General features: G+C 45.8%; 1 protein-coding gene across 1 annotated transcript; it reads left to right on the forward strand.

Moving 5' to 3' along the window:
- Positions 1-98: 98 nt before the first annotated feature.
- LOC100856432 lies at positions 99-19,035 on the forward strand. Its single transcript, XM_038585903.1, has 4 exons — positions 99-425; positions 612-854; positions 4,645-4,791; positions 16,602-19,035. The coding sequence occupies exons 1-4, from the start codon at positions 99-101 to the stop codon at positions 16,731-16,733; spliced, it is 849 nt and encodes a 282-aa protein (XP_038441831.1). The 3' UTR covers positions 16,734-19,035.
- Positions 19,036-21,615: the final 2,580 nt, after the last annotated feature.

Raw genomic sequence — 21,615 nt, forward strand, 5'->3', positions numbered from 1 at the left:
GGCAGCACCTGGGCGGGAGGAAGGCGGTGGGCGGCAGCCGGGGGGTCCCGCTGCCTCACTGCGCCGCGAGCAGCCGGCGCTGGCCCCGCGGGGACTGCATGGTGCCCGCCCGCCCGCCGCCGCGTCCAGCCCGCTGCTCGCCTCCTCTCCTCCCCTGCAGGGGGCTCCGCGCTCCAGCGGGCTCCCGGGGGCGGGGGCGGCGGCGGCGCTCCCGGGACGCGCCCGGCGCGGCTCCTCCCCCGCGCTCCCGCACTCCCTCGCCCACCTCCGGCGGGTCCGGAGCGGCGCGCGGCGCCGAGGGCAGCGGAGACACGGGCGCGGGCAGACTGGCCTGTCCCGCCCCGCCCGGGTCACCTGCCTCTAAAGCCCGCCGGGAGGCCCCGCCCCCGCCCCGCCCCCGCCCCGCCCCCTCGCGCCGGGGCTCGGTTGGTGGGCCGCCCCGCCACGTTCTCCGCGCGTCCCCGCCCACTGCCCCGCGGGCTCGGCCTCCCCGCGCCCCCGCCCCGGGCGCCCTCCGGCCCCGCCCCCGAGCGGGCCGCCGCGGAGCGCGGGCCAATAGGCGGGCCGGAAAGCGACGGGGGCGGGGCGAATGCTAATCGCTCCTCCTTGAGACCCGGGGCGGGAAAGCTTTGCGGCGAGTCCTCCTGGAGTTCTCTGCGGGCGCCTGCGGGGCCGGGGCTCCCTTGCCTCTAACAGACTTAGCTTACGGACCCTTCCTTGCTTGCTTCCAGAGCCCCTGGCAGGTCTCCCTGCAGCCGAAAGTCCTTAGCGTCCGGCGCTTGTTCAAAAGAACTGCTCGAGGAACCCTTCTTAGCCGTGGCACCTGTGTCCGCTCGGCGCTGCGCTCAGACCAGGTGAGCTCACGCTGAGAGAGGAGCCGAGGCTTACTGAGCTGAGCCCCTACTGTGTGCCCGACGGCGCGCTCGTCGTTCATATCTTAATACTTAAGAACTCAGGTCTCTACAATTCCGTGAGACAGGTACTCCTTACAGGTGAACGGGCCAACGTATAGAAACTTGACCACGGCCACCGAGCTAATACTCGCCCAGGAAAGCCGCAGCACAGGCGGTCTTCACCCGGGTCGGCTGAGCGCCTGGCACGTAGTGGGCGCCCAAATGGTGACTCGGGATCCGAACCCACGTAGCTGCATCCCGGTGTTAACCACTTCCCGCCCCCGCCCCCCCATGGACTATCTCTATCCTCCAGTCTTCAACCTTGACCTTTGCATCTCGTCACAAAATCTTATGGTCGTGATAAGAATGTGATTTTCTTCCTGTCTTTGGAAGACTCGAGAGACGTTAGTCCTTTATCAGTCAAAGTTTAAAATCCCAGGCAGTTCCGAAGTGGGCTGCGGAGAGCAGCGGCGCAGGCTCGAGGCTCCGTAAGGGGCAGGGCGCCCGCCCCCCCCCCCCCCACCCCCCGGGCTGCCGACTGTGAGCCGCGCACCCGCGTCCCTCGGGGGAGCTGGGGCGCAAGGAGCAGCCCCGGCCGGCGGGGAGACCCTCCGGGTGCCCGCTCTCCAGATACATTATTATGCTGCAAGTTTTAAATGTCCTAAAAATGTCTCTTTTTCTACGTGTTCTAATTAGGTTGGAAGACTGAGGTGTTCAGCATTCTTGAAATTCATTCACACGCTTACAAAGAGGGTTTGAATTGTTTCCCGCTCCCCCACCCCTTCCTTCCTCTGGGAAGAAGGCGGAAAAAAAGCAGGAGGGCCTGGGTACTTCAAGGAGTCAGGACTGGACTAAAGGGCTGAGACAGACTGCCGTCATTGTCCTTCTGTCCTGGATCCCGTCTGTACAGGCTGGGAGACTGAATTGCAGAATAGCCCTCTCCCTCTTGCTGGTCAGCAAGGCTTTGTGGACAATAATGAAGAAAGTGTGCATTATTCATCCCAGACTCAAAGTTTAAAGTGAATAAATACAACTGTTTCACAAGCATCAAAACTATTGATAAATATGTTTAGAATATACTTTACATCTTTCCTTCCCTGACATTCTACAGGTGTTCATATTTAACCTCTTTTGTGTTTTGGAAACACTTGGCACTCTGGGTCAGCAAACGTCCCAGGGTCGCAAGTAGTGGGATTGAAAAGCTATGGAATATCAAATCAAAAAGAAAGGGAAACCCTCAGTGGAAAGTATGTGCAGACTCTGAACATGCCAAGCAAGGGCTGTCTCATTCTGTGCCCTTTATGTGACGTGTGTATTATTGGGGATGGACAAGTGTTGGCTAATAATAAAAATCATTTGAAGTTGGAGAATGTTAATCACTCATGCTGGAATTTAGCCAGAATACTTGTGTTATTTCACTTGGTTCTGATTCAAACGATGTTATCTACTGGCCTACAAACCTCCCCCTTCTTAATCAAGAATGAAATGTTATGTTTGCTTGGAGGTCTCTAGTAATAGTAGTAATAACAGCAGAAAACTTTGCCAAAAGAGACTTATCTTGCACTGTGTAGTTTTTTGCATCATTTAAATTTTTGCTTTTTTAATATATATTACTTCAATTTAAAGACAGTTTAAAAACATGCTGATGGTTTAGCCTGTATTAAGGAGGCTGCTAATTCGTTTACATTATCTCATTTAATCCCTCACAACAATCAGATGGAAGTGGGCCTCATCACAACTTGCTTGAGGTTACCTATCTAGTCCACAGAAAGGATAGAAATCAAAATGCTCTCTTGAGTCATAATTTATTATTCAACAAGCTGGAAAACACTACATGATCTTTTAAAGGTGCAATTTGTAAGTATCTAGAACATAGCCAAGCATTCTCTTTGATTCATTCACCCATCTATCCTTTCATCTAGCCATTTGTGTATCCATCCATCCATCCATCCATCCATCCATCCATCCATCCAAGAAACCAAATTTCTGAGTTGAAGACACAACTGCTATGTTAAACATGTTTCTACAAAGCCAAATTCATGAAATTCAATTTAAATGATTGTCCAAAGTGTGTTTATTAATTGATGAAAATACAGAGGACAATGCTTAATATTCAATCAAAAAAGTGTGTGATATTGCAAAACTTTTGAGGTCGTGGCTTTGGATTTTGTCATCAGGGAATAGTTGGAGCATTTTTAATCTTCCGAGGTTGGTGTTCCTTCTACATGCATTATCCTGTTGAGATACTTGAGAGTTCAATGTTTTAGGAATGACTGGACAGATAGACTTTGTATACTCTTCAATATCTTCATAATCAAGCCTAGAACAGTAATGCTACACACAGACACCTTCAATAAATATTTGTGAAATAAATGAATGAATCATTGAAACATCAAAGAGATTACCTTTCTAAACTTTAGCAACTGACATTGAATCCCTATGACCTATATCTCTGAGGCTGACCAAACCTTGTTAAATGCATCACGAGTCCAAACCTTGTCTCTGTCTTTACTAGCTGAACCACCTAAGAGCTCCAGATGCTCCTTCCTTACCTATAAAATGGAGATACAAATAGTTATCTACCCCATAGAGTTGTAGGGAGGGGTGAATGAATTGACATGGTTGAGAGCTTAGCACCTCATCTAGCACCTGATAAGTGTATAATAGGTCTTAGTCATTATTATTAGTTTCTACTATGGTTCGTTCTACTTTTCTGTTTTCCTGATCTTCTATATTTTCTTGTGTGTATTACTTTAATAATGGGAGAAAAGTGATACTTTATGTCTGAGCACACTCTCAGCTGTCACCAGCTATCTCCGGTATCTAGATATTAGCTAAAATTTTATGCCAAGGCAGGGATCATTGCACATGCCCTGAACCCAAGTGCATGCAACCAGACAATGAGTGTGCGAGCATGCACAGTGCTGGCTCAGGGAAGACACCGCTAGCCAACATGAATCCCTCACGGGTGTTTCCAGATGAGCCCTTTACCTGTCCTAGAGCATTTCTGACCACTTCTCTTATCAGATCAGACACTTCTAGATGAGAAAGCACGACACTGGCCAGAGGATTAATGAGTCATTTCTCCATGTGCATAATGAGAATGTCTTGTTCATATCATAAGCAGAGAAATTCAACCATAATCTTTAGTCCTTTCCCTTCCTCCATCATGTGGAGATTATAAAAAGGTAAAAGCTTTCTCTTCCCCCAGAGGTAATGGCAGTACTCATCTTTCCCACGTTGACCTCTGGCTCTCAGCAGCGCATTGTGATCATGTGAGGAAGCTTTAAGAAACACTGATGCGTGGGTCCTATTAAATCGAAATCTCTAGTTCAGGGACCTTTGAGATCTTGTTTTTTGGTTTTGTTTGTTTATTTCTTTATTTTTGTCGGTGCTTTGTTTTTAACTCTCCAAGTGATCCTGATTTTCAGCGAAGGTCAGGAATGACTGACATAGTTGATTCTGTATTTCCTCAGTATGGCCCCAAACTCAGGCCCAGCTGGATCTTCGACAGAAAGGGTTAATCACGTCAGTGTGTAAATGGAACACCTTGGGAGAAAGTGTGGAGGAGTACAGTCTAATTGCTTGTGGGTCTGTTTGGGCTGTAGGAAAAATCGGGTAAAGCAACAGGATTGTGGTTATAGGGGTGAGACCATTAACAGCAGTGAGGACCATAATAACGTTGTACATATATGATCTCTTTTACCCCCAAGAATCCTGTAAGGTTGATATTATTATTTCCGTTTTATAGACCAAGAAACTGAGGTTTAGACAAGTAAATTGTGACATAAGGTCACGCACCTTCCAACTTAGAGTTTCTGACTCCAAAGCCTATGCTGCCATCGACTGCAGACCCCAAGTGAAGCCCAGCAGAGAGGGTCTTGAGAACCACCAGAAGGTAAGTCTTGGGATAAGCAACTTCCCTTGTTCCTTTGCATCTCTTTCCGGGGGACCAAGCTGAATCTTCAGCAGTGGGCTGGCCTTTGTGTATGTGTGTGTGTGTGTGTGTATGTGTGGCTAATGTGAAAATGCTGAGGGCTCTGCATTCATCTAGAATTCAGTGTGAATCGAGAGCCAACTTGTTCTTTGGCCTTTGCAGACTACGCAGGAGGTGGGATGCCCCTTAGACCTGAACCTTCCTGGTATTTTGGCAGGGGAAGCTGCAGTTCAGTAAATATTGATGTGGCCTGTGCTGTGGGCTGAGCACTGGTGCCAGAGTGCAAAGATGAGGAGGCGTGGACTTTTCAGGCAGGGCATGGTGGGAGTACAGCAGAGGCACCTATCCCAACCTGTCGGAGAAGACCTGGGCTGTGCCCTGAAAGGCTGCATATGAGTTAGGCATCTATCAGTCAGGGTTTGGTACAGAAAATAGAAACCACTTTAGGTATTTCTTTCTTTTTAAAAAAAATTTTATTTATTTGACATATTGAGAAAGAGAATGAGCACGAGCAGGGGGAGCAGCAGGCAGAGGGAGAGGGAGAAGCAGGCTTCCCGCTGAATAGGGAGCCCGACGTGGAGCTCTATCCCAGGGATCATGACCTGAGCCGAAGGCAGGTGGTTAATGACTGAGCCACCCGGGCGCCCCCACTCTGGGTATTTCAAGTGGAGGAAGACAGTACTGGGAATCAAGCAAAGGCTTACAGAATTGTTGGAAAGGCTGGAGGAGCAGAAGTCATCAGGCTACCTGGACTGTTGGATTCCAGGGGCCACCACAGCAGCTGTGTCCTAGAAGTGACAATGGTGCTGCCGCCACCACTGCCTTCATACCCATGAACCTGGTGACTAGACACTAAGACAGGTTGCCGAGTCCAGCATTAGGTGCTTCTTAGCATCACCTCTCACACTCTGCTTGCCAGCAGCAGCAGCAGCAGCAGCAGCAGCAGCAGCATGGTGCCTTCTCCTTGCATCCACCTGCAAGATCCTGTCGGAGGCACCTGGTTGACTGTACTTATTTCATATCCAGACCCGAGCTGCAAGAGAGTCTGGGAACTGAAGTTTAGAAGTGTCCAATTTTTCCATCTAGATTACTAGAAGAAGGCTATAACGGAAGCAATCCTCTGTATCTGCTACAGGTGAAAAAACTGAAAAGAACTTCCTGGACAGAGGAATGAGCACAAGCAAAGGGCATAAGGTCACGGAAGAGCAGAGAGCAAGTGGCTATCAGTGAGTCACAGAAGCATCTGAATCAAAGTTTTCACCTGAAGGGACACTCATGTCTAATCAACGTAGGTTTACATTTAGATCCATACGTACACGTAACACGCTTTTACTGATATTGCGCTTGACGTACTCAACTGTCTGCTAATGCAGAAGGAGAAACAAAGTGAGCCAAAGGCACAAGAAAGAAAGAAATGAAAGTTATTAGGTGATATTCGTGTACACAAAGAAAACAGAGACAGGCAGCTCGGGTGGCTCAGCGGTTTAGTGCCTGCCTTCAGCCCAGGGCCTGATCCTGGAGACCTGGGATCGAGTCCCCTGTCGGGCTTCCTGCATGGAGCCTGCTTCTCCCTCTGCCTGTGTCTCTACCTCTCTCTGTGTCTCTCATGAATAAATAAATAAAATCTAAAAAAAAAAAAGAAAGAAAGAAAGAAAGAAAACAGAGACTTAAACTTCTCCAAGCTTAATGTTGCAAACACTGTTGATACTCAAGAGTCATCTCCCCTTTCTCCTTCCTATCAGGACCCCAGGCTTTTTGTTTGGTTTGGGTTTTAATCTACTCTTTTCTGCACAGCCATGGGCTCCAGGAGGGGCAGGAGCTCCAGCCCAAGCCTCAAGAAGTAGCATGTGATTGGTCCAACTGGTCATGCTGCTTACCTTCTTCTTATCAGTATTGCGGTTCCCCGGGGGCACAGGGCACCTTTCTGGCCCATTCGGGAGTGGGCCCATGTGGGGTAGATCTGCCAGGGGGCGCTGGGAAAGATTTTACTCCAGAAGAGAGGCAGCCCTCTCTCTTGCTGGGTATCATTTCATCTGCCTGCAATGCCAACCATCGCAGGCACCATCTTGCATCCAAGAAAGTGCTAAGCTGGTGCACAGGAGGGATGACACGGGGTTCCTGAGCTGCCTGCCTGCAGACTTCTTGGTACGTGATGGAACACACTACTCATTTTTTTTAAGCCAGTTGAGTCCTTGCTTTCTGCCACTTGCCACTGAGAACATCGTGACTGCTGCACACAGCCTGCAGATTTAGGATGAGGATCTTCCTACTTATACTTGGCAAATAGAAGTCTCTTGAGGAAATTTAAGGACAAAAATTTATCCCCTTCCCCCCTCTCTGTTTTTAAATTTATTATTATTATTCTAGAATAACTGTTATTCTTCCTTCAAAAGTATTCGAGACCCACTCAGATGTCATTCCTGGGTGGCTGAGTTGTTTGTTATTCCCACAACCCTTCCACCACTCCTCTATGACAGCATCTTACTCCTTCTCTTTCAACAAATAGTTACAGAGTACGTTTTATAGGTTCAGTCATCTTCTGGGCCCAGGGGGTAGAGCAGGGAACTAGAGGCATGGAGATCCCAGTCTAGCAGGAAGACAGAAGATGACCAAAAACATTTAAATATGATGATTCTCGTCAAAGGGGAAAAAAGAATTCTTATGGCAGCATTTAAAAGAGGAGGTGCGCCTGGGGGCTTGGTGGGTTAAGCGGCCAACTCTTGATTTCAGCTCAGGTCTTGTTCTCAGGGTCATGAGATCAAGCCCCACCTCAGGCTCTGTGCTTGGTGTGGACCCTGCTTGAGAGTCTCTCTCTCCCTCTGCCCCGCCTCCCCCCACCTCTCTCTCTCTCCAATAAGTAAATACCTCTTAAGAAAAATAAAAATAAAAGAGGAGGAAACAACTACTTTGAAGTTTATTTTATCGCAGTGGGATTATCTGTTCATGTATCAGTTTTTCCCACTAGAGTATGTGTTCTTGCAACCTCACATCCCTCACCCCTTCCTGAGAGATGGTTATTTTCCAGAGGTGACTGCAAAAACATCTCCCATTCCACATGTTCTGCAATGCAAACTTGCCATTCCCTACCGGGGAGGGAAACAGGAGGTCTTACGTCCTCTGCTTTGCATCTCAGTGAGCTTGTGATGATTTTGACCGATAGATTATGTTGGAAGCGATGCTATAGAGCTTCCAAGATTGATGTCATAAAAGGCCATGCAGCTTCCACCTGCTTCCCTTGGAGCCCTTGTTACTTGAAATGTTCCTTCTCTGGGGCACACCCTCCTGGGACCTATAGGTGGATGCCCCAGGTGACAGTCCCAGCGGAGTGAGCATTCGAGTCATCCCAGGCCAGGAGTCTGACATATGAATAAAAGAGCTTCCTGATAATTCCAGCCCCCAGCCTCAACTCCTCCCCAGCTGTTCAAGTTTTCCCATTTGAGGCCCCGGGTGTCATGAAGCAGACCCAGGCCATCCCTGCTGTGCTTTCTCCTCACTTGTGCTCTGCAGCATCCATGAGCATAAGAAAATGCCTACTGGGTTTACGCCACTAGTTGGGAGTGGTTTGTTACACAGTGGTGGTGACTGGAATACCCCAAATCTGCCTTCCTGTGAAATCTTAGATGACCAAGGAGACCACTTTTTTTTCTTTTTACCGGCCCCAGCTGGTGATCAGCTTAGGCACTGAAGCTCAAGAACTTTCATCCTACTTTCATCCTGTTGAGCCTCGCTGTTGATGATATGCATGTGAAATGTCTAATCTTTTAAAACACAAATCTTCACCATTGATCTTAATATCCTGCTGCAGTGAGTTCCCCAGGTCAATTGTGTGTAGTGGGGAAAAAAGTACCTCCTTTTATCCATTTTAAACATGCTTCCTTTTCATCCCATCTTGTCCTCTTGTTCTTCCCCAAGTAAAGGTATTTCCATTTTGTGGCTACCTAGACACAGAGGACTGAGTTGAGACAATAATCTTGCTTTGAGGCGGTCACCCAGAAGGCCTCAGGTGTGCTGCCACATGGAGCAGTGGGTTTTAGCTGGTGACTTAAAGGTGGTGGGACACTCTATTCTAATTGGTCACAGGTTTAGTGCCAAGTTTGTAAACACTAGTCTCTTAAAAAAAAAAAAAGAAGAAGAAGAAAGAAAGAAAGAAAAAAATAGTTTCAGTGTACCTGGGTGGCTCAGTAGGTTAAGTGTCTGCCTTCTGCTCTGGTCACGATCTTAGGGTCCTAGGATCGAGCCCCATGTTGGGTTCCCTGCTCAGTGGGGAGTCTGCTTCTCCCTCTCCCTCTGCCCTTCTTTACCACTCATGCTCTGTCTCCCTCTCTCAAATAAATAAATAAAATATTTTAAAAAATAAATAAATAAAATAGTCTCTAAATTCTGCAAGAGGCAATGGGTGTCTTCTTGTGGGGCTGGTAAATGGAGCACAGTATAATGGGAAGAGCAATGGCTGGGACGTGTATAAGCTGGATTCAAGTCTTGTGAGCCAGCTGTGTGTCCCTGGGCATAGCACTTAACCTCTCTGGACCTCATTTTCCTCAGCTATAGAAAGAGGAAATTCAATCAGGGGGCCCTGTCGCACCCTTCTGCCTTTAACACTCAATGAATTTCATGTATTTGCCAGTCATTTTGAAATATCTATTAAATGAATTCATGGGAAGAAAAGGCCTGTACTCTCAACAGTTTTCCTTTTTTAGTTCTAAAGTGGGGCTGGAGAGAACCCCTGCTCCCCCTGAAAAAAATCCTCTAGTTTTTGGAGAACAAATGCTATCTTTTTCCAAAAACAGAATCTGAACTAGGCTTCAATTACCAAAAATAGATTCTGACTGTGACTAGATAGATCCTGCAGCCTGTGACTTTGGGGTGCCGGGGTGCATCCCTAGAGCTCCCTTCGGGCTTGCTCCCAGGAGCCAGTCTGCTCTCACAGCTGCATGCGGGGATCAGCAGCGTGGACACAGCTTCATGCCCAGTGACCAGAAGGGATGGACGGGGCAATGGCCTCTGCTGCATGACCACCTCGGAGAGGAAAAAGAATATTGTCCAGTGAGCAATGCGGTAGGAATGACTCAAGTGAATCCCAAGCGATCTGAAATCTCTTCCCAATCGTTTTTTCCATATAGAAGGAGAAAGCAGTCACTGTCTGGGGCTAGAGGAAGGCCTTTCAGCTCAGACTCATAGCACTGCTTTTCTGGTCTGCTGGATACGTCGTCAACAGTTGTGACACTTAGAACTTCATGTGCTCCAACCCACGTCCTCAGCTCTGCATCCTGTTTTCTCTTACTGGATGCTCACTTGCCAATCTCAAGTTTGGAATGCTTCTCATCTCTGATTTTTAAATTCATTGCAGAGTCACCACTCTTGAAGGGCTACTGGGCTGGGAGGACAGATTGCTTCTTGCTGTTGTGTTAGCAAACTCTATCAATAGTGAGAAGCAGCGTCCAAAGGCCCTGCTCTACAGAAACTTATTTGCTGGATCAAGGTCTTTATAATTCACGGAGTGTATAGACTCTTAGATTTAGGGTATAGAGTCTTAGACTCTTAGATTTCAAGTGACAAGTAGCAGAATAACAGTAGTAAAAGTAATAAAATAATATATCTGATCCCTAGGGAGGCTTTTTAAAAGTATGAATTCTAAAAAAAGAATCCTCCTCTACCTTCCTTAATGATGTATCTCATGTCCTACATGATCACACATATCCCCTTCATGATCATCATCATGGTATGCAAGAATGATTTAATGTTTTCATTAAGGCATTCAAGGAAGATTTGCAAACATCACAGCAACACTCTGTGTTGTATCAGTGGGAAGACTGAAGATCATGGAAGATGAACTGTTTGGCTACTATTTACTTGTTTGGATTATTTGGCTAAACCAAATCACAAGTGTAGCTTTTTCTTAGAACAGTGCTACCCCTGCTAGGCTGCCTTGGTGTGCTCAGTGACTACTTGGTTGTAGCTAAAAGGAGAACCTAGTGTACCAAACACCACAGTTTGTTCTCCCTTCTGCCTTCCTACTCACACTCTAGCTGGGTGATGACTTTGAAGGCTTGCTGGCTTCAAAATTCTTCAGCCCATATGGGCTATACTGCATCATTGGTTGTTGCTCAAAGACACGTCACAGAGATGATTTACTGTTTAAGTAAATGGTACCTACAGAACTGGTCGTGTAAGGGGCTGTATTTTTTTTTTTAACTAATAGACTTTTATTTTAGAGCATCTTTAGATTTACAGAAAATTGAGTGGATAGTAGAGTTGCCAATATCCCCTCTTCCCACTCACAGCTTCCCCTATTATTAATAATATCTTAACTAAGATGCATAGTTTACATTAGAATTTACTCTTAACAAAACTGAAAGACAACCTATCAGAAAGGGAGAAGATATTTGCAAATGACGTATCTGATAAAGGGTTTGTATCCAAAATATATAAAGAGCTTATTAAACTTATCTTCCAAAAACCAAATAATCTAGTTAAAAAATGGGCAGAAGACATGAGTAGACATTTTCCCAAAGAAGACCTCCAGATGGCTAACAGACACATGAAAAGATGCTCAACATCACTCATCGTCAGGAAAATACAAATCAAAGCTAAAATGAGGTATCACCTCACATCAGTCAGAATGGCTAAAATGAACAACACAGGAAACAACAAGTGTTGGGGAGGATATGAAGAAAGGGGAACCCTCTTACGCTGTTGGTGGGAATGCAAACCAGTACAGCCCCTGGTGCAAATAGTATGGAGGTTCCTCAAAAAGTTAAAAATGAAACTACCCTATGATCCAGCAATTGTACTACTAGGTATTTACCCAAAGAATACAAAATTACTGATTCGAAGGGGTACATGCACCCTGATGTTTATAGCAGCATTGTCAACAATAGCATAATTATGGAAAGATGACTGATGAACAGATAAAGAATGTTATATATATATAATATATATGTTTATATTTATATATGTGTATATAATGGAATAATACTCAGCCATCAAACAAGAATGAAATCTTACTATTTGCAATGACGTGGATGGAGTTAGAGAGTACTATGCTAAGTGAAATAAGTTAAAGAAAGACAAATACCATATGATTTCGCTCACATGTGGAAACAAAACAAATGAAGGGGGGAGGGAGAGAAGCAAACCAAGAAACACTCTCAACTCTAGAGAATAGACTGATGGTTACTGGAGGGGAGGTGGGCAGGGGGATGGGTTAAATCGGCAATGGGGATTAAGAAGGGCATTTGTTGTGATGAGTGCTGGATGTTGCAGCTAAGTGTTGTATCAGGAAATTCTATATCTGAAACTAAAATAAAAGTTTCACTGTTTACGTTCTATCGGTTTTGACAAATACTGTCACATATCCACTGTTACAATATTGTACAGAATAGCTTTCCTGCCCTAAAAATCTTCTGCGTTTCATCTAATCATCACTTGCCCATCACCCCCCGCCCAAGCCCTGGTAATCACTGATCTTTTTACTCTTTATAGTTTTGCCTTTTCCAGAATGTCATATAGTTGATCATACAGTATGTAGCCTTTTCAGACTGGCTTCTTTCCCTTAGTAGTACCCAATTAGATTTCCTTCATGTCTTTTCGTGGCTTGATATAGCTTGATAGCTTATTTCTCTTCTTTTTTTTAATATATGTTTTTGTGTTTTATATATATATTTTTTTACTTTTTAAAAAATATTTTATTTATTTATTCATGAGAGACAGAGAGAAAGGCACACAGGCAGAGGGAGAAGCAGGCTCCATGCAGGAAGCCTGACGTGGGACTCGATCCCACGGGTCTCCAGGATCACACCCTGGGCTGAAGGTGGTGCTAAACTGCTGAGCCACCCGGACTGCCATATTTTTTTACTTTTTAAAGTAGGCTCCATGCCCAGTGTGGGGCTTGAACTCATGAACTTGAGATTAAGAGTTGTGTGCTCTGCTGACTGAGCCAGCCAGGTGCCCCTGGGTGGTTGTTGTTGTTTTTAGAATGGTTGTAGGTTTACAGCAAAAATGAGCAGAAAGTATAGAGAGTTCCCATATACTTCCTATTCCTGCAAATGCACAGCCATAGCCATTATCAACATTCCACACTGGAGTAGTACATTGTTATAATAAATGAACCTATACTGACACATCATTATCACCAAAAGCCATAATCACATCAGGGGTCACTGATGGTATTGTTCACTTTGTAGATTTTGACAAATGTATAATGGTATGTATCCACTATTATGGTATTGTAAGGGATAGTTTCATTGCCCTGAAGATCCTCTATGCCCCAACTATTCATCTGTCCTTCTCTCCAAACCCTGGCAACCACTGATCCATAGTTTTGCCTTTTTTCAGAATGTCATATAGTTGGAATCACAGTCTTTAGCCTTTTCAGATTGGTTCTTTCACTCAGTAGTGTATACATTTTATGGCTTCTCTGTGTCTTTTCATTGTTTGATAGCTTTTCTTTTTGATGGTGAATAATATCCCATTGTTTATACATAGTACAGTTTATTCACCTACTGAAGGACATATTGGTTGCTTCCAAGTTTGGGTAATTAGGAATAAAGCTGCCATAAACATCTGTGATCAGGTTTTTGTGTGGACATAAGTTTTCAACTCCTTTGGGTAAATACCAAGGCATGAGCTTGCTGGATTATATGTATATAAGAATATGTTTAGTTTTATAAGAAACTTCCAGACTGTCTTCCAAAGTGGCTGTACCATTTTGCATTCCCGTGAGCAATGATGAGAGTTCCTACTGATTTACATCAGAGCCAATCTTTGGTGTTGTCAGTGTTTTGGATTTGGGCCATTCTAATAGGCATGTAGTAGTTACTCATTGTTTTAATTTGCGATGCCCTAATGACATATGATACGGAGCACCTTCTCATATGTTTGTTTACCATCTGTGTATCTTCTTTGGTGAGGTGTCTGTTCAGATCCTTGACCATTTTTTTTAACTGTGTGTGTGTGTGTGTTTTATTGCTGAGTTATAAGAGTTCTTTGTATATTTGGATGCAGATCCTCTATCAGATATGTGTTTTGCAAATGTTTTCTCCAAATCTGTGGCTTGTCATATTCTTAACAGTGTCTTTCACAGAGCAGAGGTTTTTAATTTTAATGAAGTCCAATATGAATTTTCCTTTCATGAATCATGGTGTTTTATCTATAAAGGTGTTTAATGGCTAGGAAACAAGTCCTGAAGAGATCACTGGACTCCAGGAAGCAGCCTGAAGAATCCTGGAAGGGACATTATGAGCTGTGCTTCTAGCATTCTAAGGTGACTGCTGGCTCTGCATCAGCCTGGACCACGAACACCAACTCTCTCCAGACCTTCCCTGCCTCTGTCACTGCTCCTGGACTGAACATGCTATTGCTCACATCTTTCTGTAGCATGTGGGGATCTCATCAGCTTGCATTTTATGAGGAGGACAGATTTAGATTGAGTTCTTGGATATGCATTTCTCCTCAGGCCTTGATGATTTACTCAGTAAGTGATTTTTCTGAGGCTAGCAAACTATTCAAGTCTCTAACAAAATGATTAAATCGATCCCATCTTTCTGACACAAGTAGACCCAAACAGCTATCACTTATTTTTAAAAGACAGTAAGTTACTTTTTTTAAAGAAAAAAAAATTGACACTAAAGCATGAAAGTTCAAATTGGCAGTGGCATCATGCAGGAGAATAATACAAAATAAATAGTTCTAACGGTTTTTGGACAGTTAGATGATCAGTAATTTTCCTAGTATCCTTGTTCAACAAAGATAAAAGGCTCTTTTATATAAAGCAACATTGGCAATTGTCACTTACAGAATTTGTCTTCTTGACCTCATACTGCTGTGGTTGGTTTGTTTGCAAACTATACTGCCGAATGTCTGACAGCCTACCTTGTGCCAATATTGTTTCTTAATCTACCTCGATGTGGGCTCCTCAAAGGCAGGAATCAATGGTGTTCACAGCTCAGCTCAGAATCTTCTATGTAGCGAGCTCCTATAACTGCTCACTGAATTAATCTGTTAAATCTTTATCCAATAATACTAAGTTAGACTTACAATGATACTCAAGACAATTATGGTTTTGAGGAACCACAGTTATAAAAAAATTTTTTAAGTGAACAGCATTCAGGAAAACAGTCCAAAATTCCTGAAATGTTAAACTATAGAGCAAAGGAGGAAGGAAAAAAAAGAGTATATTAATGATGTTCAAATATATGGAGGAGTCGTGGTGAGCAGGATCGTTCTTTATTTCCCCACAGATCAAGGGAAGATGTAGGTACAATCGCAATAAATAAAATAGCAATTCAGGAAGCACATAGGTTACAATTTTTTTTACTCTAAGACACACTCTCTCTCTTTGCTCTTACAAATCAATGTGCAATAAGCAAATCACTGATTGCAACAGAAACTCAAATCAGTGCCTCTTCCTTCCTTATAGGTTCGGTGCAAGAAAAGTGAGTGCTAGGAACAATAGTAGTGAAAATGTGTAAGTCCTACTGGAAATCAGAGGCAGAGACAAAAGGGCTTTTTTGGGATTTCTTGAAAATTTGCAACATCTTGTAATAATAGCTTATTTATGGAGCCCTTGATATATGGTGGGGGGGGGGGAGACACCCACGTGAGATAAGAAGTCCACTGTGAGAGCCAGTTAACAGATGAGGATGCAACTCAGTGAGGTTATCTATATGACTCGCTCAAAGTTTCTCAACCAGTGAGTGACAGAACTGGACATTGAACCCAGGTGTCTCTCCAGGTGCTCCCACTGTATTGCCCAGTGACCTCTGGATTTGGGACCTGCCTAAGCAAATCCCGGGGTCAATCCCACTGACTCCTGGGTGCTCCATGGGGCTTTCTATTATTGGCTTGAATGCCAGTTCTGAGATCCGGACCCACTGTGGCCTTCGGGACCTCTGCAGTGGCTCTTAACCTAGGGCGCACATTGCAAGCATCTGGGAAGTTCTACAAAAATGTTGATTGCAGGGTCCCCCTCCTAACGATTTTGATTTAATTGCTCCCCAGTGTAACTTCAGCATAGAGATTCCTGTAACTTTTTATTGAAGTATATTATGCATGTAGAGACGTGCACTGTGCTAAGTATACAGCACAGTGAATGTTTTACAAACTGCAGGGACCTGTGTAACCACCACCCAGCTCAAGAATCAGAACATCACAATCACCCGAGAAGCATGCAGACTCTCATTGACCAGCTCACCCCACCCCCCTACCGCTATCCTGACTTCCAACAGCAGAGTTTGGGTAGGAGGATTTTTAAAGCTCCCTGAAAGGAGTCTAACGTGCAGCCATGATGGAGAACTGTTGTCTTACTGGAGGTGGAAGCAAGTGCACAGATACAGTGTAAGAAAATGAAAGCAAATAAATGCAGACTGCATTTCCACCTCAAGCCAGGCGTGACATGTGTAAAGTCCTATTTCACATCAGCAAGTCAATGAGAATGAAACAAGTTTTTTTTTTTTTAAACAAAATCCTTTATTTATAGACAAGTTTTCTCAGCATTCACTTCTTAGTGAATGCCTCACAGCCCAGCCCAGCCCATCCTTGGAGAACTCTGTGAGTACCTTATTTTATTTCTCCCATTTTACAGATTGAGCAAACAGAGGCACAAAGAGATGAGGTAAGTTGCCCGAGGGCACAGTTTGTCATGGGTATAGCTTCAATGGCAGAGCTTCTCCTTGCTGTATCTCCACTGTGGTTTTTATTTTAAATACCTGCACCAACTGCCCTCCTAAACACTTGCCCAGAGATTCAGGGCACTCTCGTTTCTCTCTTCCAAGGTGCAGTGCAAGGAGCTGGCGAGGCAGGGAAGGAGAATCACAGGACCTCAAAGGGTGCTGCAATGGACCTTGATGAGGGTGTCGTTTTGCTTCCTTCTTTTTCAGACGAGAAACAGGCCAAGAAAGGCTTAGGGTGCCTTAAGCTGAATGAGAGAAAGAGAGAGAAACAGGCCAAGAAAGGCTTCGGGTACCTTAAGCTGAATGGGAGAAAGCTAGAGGGCTGCGGAACCCTGGCGGGGCAAGGGCGGGAGGCTGCACTGGGCATAGACGTGTGACCCTCTGGGCTCCCGGCTGGGCCTAGTGATGGATGTGCCTGCTGATATCGAACCCTCGGAGCAGGTGCCGGTGAGGTTAGCTCTCCAAGCCGGAAAGCCTCTGCGGAGCGAGCTCCTAACCACTAAGAGCCGGAGGACGGATGATCACGAGGCTGAGTTGGAAACAGGATCCTCAGTTTCCCTGAGATTGTTCAGGGTGTTTGGACCTCGCAGCTTCTGCAATCGGCCTCCTCCCGTCTCTCCTGGCAACAGAAAGCGCAGGGTGTGAGACTCATCCTCCAAGAAGTTTGCACAGAAAACCTGGTGTGACGCGCCCAGGCCTCACTTCACTTCCAGAAAGCAAACTGAGTCTCAGAAAAGGTGGGGTTTGCAGCCCATCTATATTCCTCCGCCAGGATCGCTTTGGAGCCGCCTGCTGCTGCCTTTTGCGTGGCGCCCCCCCACCCAGGCCCCTGCCCGCGCCCTGCTTGCCCTCCAGCTGCGCTGGACTCTCGGCAGGAAACTCCCTTGGAGCCAGGGTGCGTGCTCTGTTGCTCTCTAATTTTGTTTCAGAGCAAGTTTTCCAATATAAATTACACCCTCAATTACTTCTCTCTTCCTAGAGCAGTGAATCATGTCCCGAGAGGTGAGGGTGGGGACAGCCGGAGACAGGGCCGGGAGGTTGAGCCAGTGCCGGCTTGTCGCCCTGGTCCCCTGCTCACCGCCTGCAGTGGCCCAAGTGCGGCCCGCGCCCAGGTCACCAGCCACGGGAGTGCCCTCAGGGCCGCTCCTGCTTCACCCTGGGCTCTGTGCCCCTGTGTGACAGGGAGGCCTGCCCTTCGCCAGGTTGGCTTGGTATTTGACAGGGGTGGTAGATGGCATGAGGGCCTCCAGGCTTCATCCCTTCCTCTGTCGCTGTCCTCTGCCATGTGGCCCTGCAGCTCTTCCCATCAAGAGATGGGTACGGGGGTCCCTGGGTGGCGCAGCGGTTTGGCGCCTGCCTTTGGCCCATGGCGCGATCCTGGGGACCCGGGATCGAGTCCCGCATCGGGCTCCCGGTGCATGGAGCCTGTTTCTCCCTCTGCCTGTGTCTCTGCCTCTCTCTCTCTCTCTGTGTGACTATCATAAAAAAAAAAAGAAAAAAGAGATGGGTACGTTCTCTGACCCACCAGGCTCTGCCCATGACACCTGCTTTGGCCAATAGGATGCTAGCAGGTGGGATACAAACCGAGGCTTGAAAGCAAGCCTATATGATTGGGCTGGCCCTCTTGCATCTCTGCTATTTCCTTGAGAAGAGCCTGCCTGGGCTAGGCCGCTGGTCCCAGGAGGGAGATGAGAGATATGTGGGGCAGAGCTGCCCCAAGGAAGCTGCCCCAGCCCCAGCCCCGCCCTGCCTGGAACAGGGCTGTCCAGCTGCACCCCTCCCCCAGCCTGATGCTTGAAGAAACGCAGCCAAGATCAGCAGCTCTGCCTACCGAACCTTCCCAGGAACTGCAGATGCAGGAGCTGGAGTAGGAAGTGATTGTTATTTTAAGCCTCTGAATTTTGAGATGGTTGGTACCCAGCAGTGGCAATGAGCCCATGCCCTCTGAGACTATTGCGGTGATTGTATGAGAAACAAAAGCACTTTGCAAATGTGAAGCCATGGAGGGTGGGCAGAGGGGAGCGGTGGGCTGTGGAACAAGCTCTGGACCCGGAACCTGAAGACCAGAGTTAACATTCACTCCACTCCCCCAATTCACTCTGTAAACTTGGGCAGATCATTTAACTTTTCTGGGTCTTATCATAAATTACAGAGGTGGTTTGCAGATGCAAAACCATGAGAGCTTGAGAAGATGTTGGAAACCTAGTATAGGCCCTAGAACTTCTTTGGTAGGGAACTAAGAGAGGGGTGGGGAAGGTGGGAGAATGTCCCCCACCCAAATAAAAGGGACAGATTCATTGAGATGGGAATTGGATGATTTTGAAGAATATGTTTGGTCTAAAAGCTGGGAGGTAGACTTGGAGCCCAGATAACAAGTCTCATTTCCCCAGAGACCAAAGACACTGTCCTAGGAGCATGGGATATATAAATATTCTTGAAAATGGGTTACAGGGAATCCCTGGGTGGCGCAGCGGTTTAGCGCCTGCCTTTGGCCCAGGACACGATCCTGGAGACCCGGGATCGAGTCCCACGTCGGGCTCCCGGTGCATGGAGCCTGCTTCTGTCTCTGCCTGTGTCTCTGCCTCTCTCTCTTTCTCTCTCTGTGACTATCATAAGTAAATAAAAATAAAAATAGAATAATCTTTAAAAAAAAAAACAAAGAAAATGGGTTACAGAAGGTGCCTTCCTGACAGCTCTTTGCTTGGAACAAAGGGAGGCTGGGGACAATTATGGATTCTTTGGTCAGATGGAGAGGTAATAGGCTAGATTAGCAGTGAGGTGTGTCTTTGTGAGCTCCTTCCCTGGCCACCTTTTCTTTGTCGTTTATTATCTGACCTTTGACAAGTCACTTATCCTTTGGAGAAGTAGATAAAATACGAGTCGTTCATTTATTGTGTATTGATCATCACATGCTACATTCCAGGACCTGCTCCGGGCACTGGGGATGAAGCAGTGAGTGAGACAGTTTCCCCAGCTGGCTACTAGCTCAGGCTGGATGAATTTTTTAAACACTGTCATTCATATCAAGACACGTAATACTAGATCTCTTTTCAGAGGGGAAAATTACAGCTCAGAGAGATTAAGTGGCTTGTCCAAAGTCACACAACTTGTAAGAAAAAGATGAAAAATTACACCTTTGACCTTAGATCTGTGTTGTTTCTACTGAACTATGCTGAATCTTCCAATTGGTTGTTTGATTTTATCTATAAAAATGTTATTTTGGGGGCACCTGGGTGGCTCAGTCGATTAAGCTGTTGGCTCAGGTCATGATCTTGGGGCCCTGGGATCAAGCCCCACATCAGGCTCCCTGCTCAGTGGGGAGCCTGCTTTCCCCTCTCCCTCTGCTGCTCCCCCTGCTTGTGTGCTCTGTGTCAAATAAATAAATAGAAATGTTCATTAAAATGTTATTTTTACACACTTTTAAGAGTACATCTCTGTATACGAAAGAGTTAGGTACTTGAATTTTTGTTGTTCTGTTCAAGTTGCCTTAGTTTCTGACTATGGAAGTAGGTTCCTGTAAGGAGTAGGAACAAAACTTAAATGTACAAAAATAAGAGATGGTTTAATCGAGCGTGTCCTTCTGCTCAATGGATTGCTTTGAAAACCTTAAATACGATGGCTCTGTCTCCAACTTTATAGGTGAAGGTGTAAATTGTTATAGTTCCTCAAGGCAGTGTGAAAATAGACATCAGAACTATAAATGAACATGCTTCGTTCTAACAGTTCTCACTTGAGGAAGTTGTTCTATAGAAATATAGCTCACAGATGTACAAAATTATGCAAGCAGCCTTTGTTTTTCTAGTAAAACACTGGAAATAACCTAAATTTTCTTGATCAATCTGTACCAACACTTATTGACTAGGTATTATATGGAAGGTGCTCAGATATATTTTAAAGAAGATATAAAATGATATGTGTGAAGGTCCTTCTCATCTGGTACAGCTCAACTAGAGTGTACACAATCCTTATATCTACAAGATAGCTGACCATCGAACCCATCATATCAGAGACTGAATATCGAATCAGTGTTATGTTAGGATGAGGAAGAAGTTTGGGCTCGAGGGCCTCAGAAGTCTTCAGGAGAATTTCATTTGAGCTAGGGCAGGGTTTAGGTAGAACAAGAGGATTGTGGGAGCCAGGCAGGAGTCTCTCTTAGCAGAGGCAGAGTCTGAAACAAGCAAGGCAAATTGGGAGCAAAGAGGACCTCTTTGGTGGAGATGGGAGGATGGGCTTGGAGAATGACTCGGTGGTAAGACCAGAATGGTGGGTTGGGGCAAAATGAAGAGGACCTTGGACGCCAAGATAAAGATCTGGAATTTTGTTTAGGTGTTCGAGCCAGGGGCAACACACACAAAACAGTGTCTAGGGGAGTGTAATCTGGCCACCCTATGCCAGATGGATTGTAGCAGAGCATGCCTGAGGTTAGGAGACTCCTGGAGACCTCAACAGGAGTCCAGGGATGAGGAAAGGGGCCCGAGCTAGGCTGGTGGCCAGAAAAGTAGAAAAAGAAAAGCAGACATCTAGGTGTTATTCCTCCACCTATCCTGCCTGGACATGATTTTGACATTCCCCTGGCAAGTCATAATTACTGGGACAGTTATTATCTTGGGTTTTACAGGTGTATAACACAGGCGATTGTGTAAGTACCCGAGGGTTATGGACATGGCGTTCAGTGGCATCGCTGGCTCTTTGTCTGCAGACTGTCACGGATTGAGAATTAATGCAGAACATGTTTTCCATCGCAGCCAGGGCTGCACCTAGCTTGCTGCTCTGAGAAACCGTAAACACAAATCCACTTCCTGAAAGCAAAGACTAGAAGGTAAAAGTAGTTCTTAAGAGGTATTTCTAGTATTCAATCAGAATGTTAACTGATGTTTTCATTTAAAAGGGGGAGGGTTGCTAAAATAACATGGAGCTCTTAAAAAATTAAGTAGATTATGAGTGCCATCATGTAAAGAAGTCCGTGCTTCACTGTTAGGTGATAAAAACAAGTCTCCTGACAGTATCATCACACGCTGCTCCTGCTAAAAGCACTGCATGTGTGGCAAGTATGAAGTCTGGGAGGCCACCCCTGAGCAGGGACACGGAGGGATGGGGTGAAGGAGGGTGCAGAATG

Source organism: Canis lupus, chromosome 37 (assembly GCF_011100685.1).
Source record: "Canis lupus familiaris isolate Mischka breed German Shepherd chromosome 37, alternate assembly UU_Cfam_GSD_1.0, whole genome shotgun sequence".
Taxonomy (NCBI): domain Eukaryota; kingdom Metazoa; phylum Chordata; class Mammalia; order Carnivora; family Canidae; genus Canis; species Canis lupus.

What these genes read in the sequence shown, in the direction of transcription:
- LOC100856432 (XM_038585903.1), top strand. Translation starts at nt 99, where the DNA reads ATGGTGCCCGCCCGCCCGCCGCCGCGTCCAGCCCGCTGCTCGCCTCCT. An exon ending in CCCCCTCGCGCCGGGGCTCG is followed by an intron (nt 426 to 611) that starts GTTGGTGGGCCG and finishes CTCCTCCTTGAG; the next exon opens with ACCCGGGGCGGGAAAGCTTT. An exon ending in CGGCGCTGCGCTCAGACCAG is followed by an intron (nt 855 to 4,644) that starts GTGAGCTCACGC and finishes TCCGTTTTATAG; the next exon opens with ACCAAGAAACTGAGGTTTAG.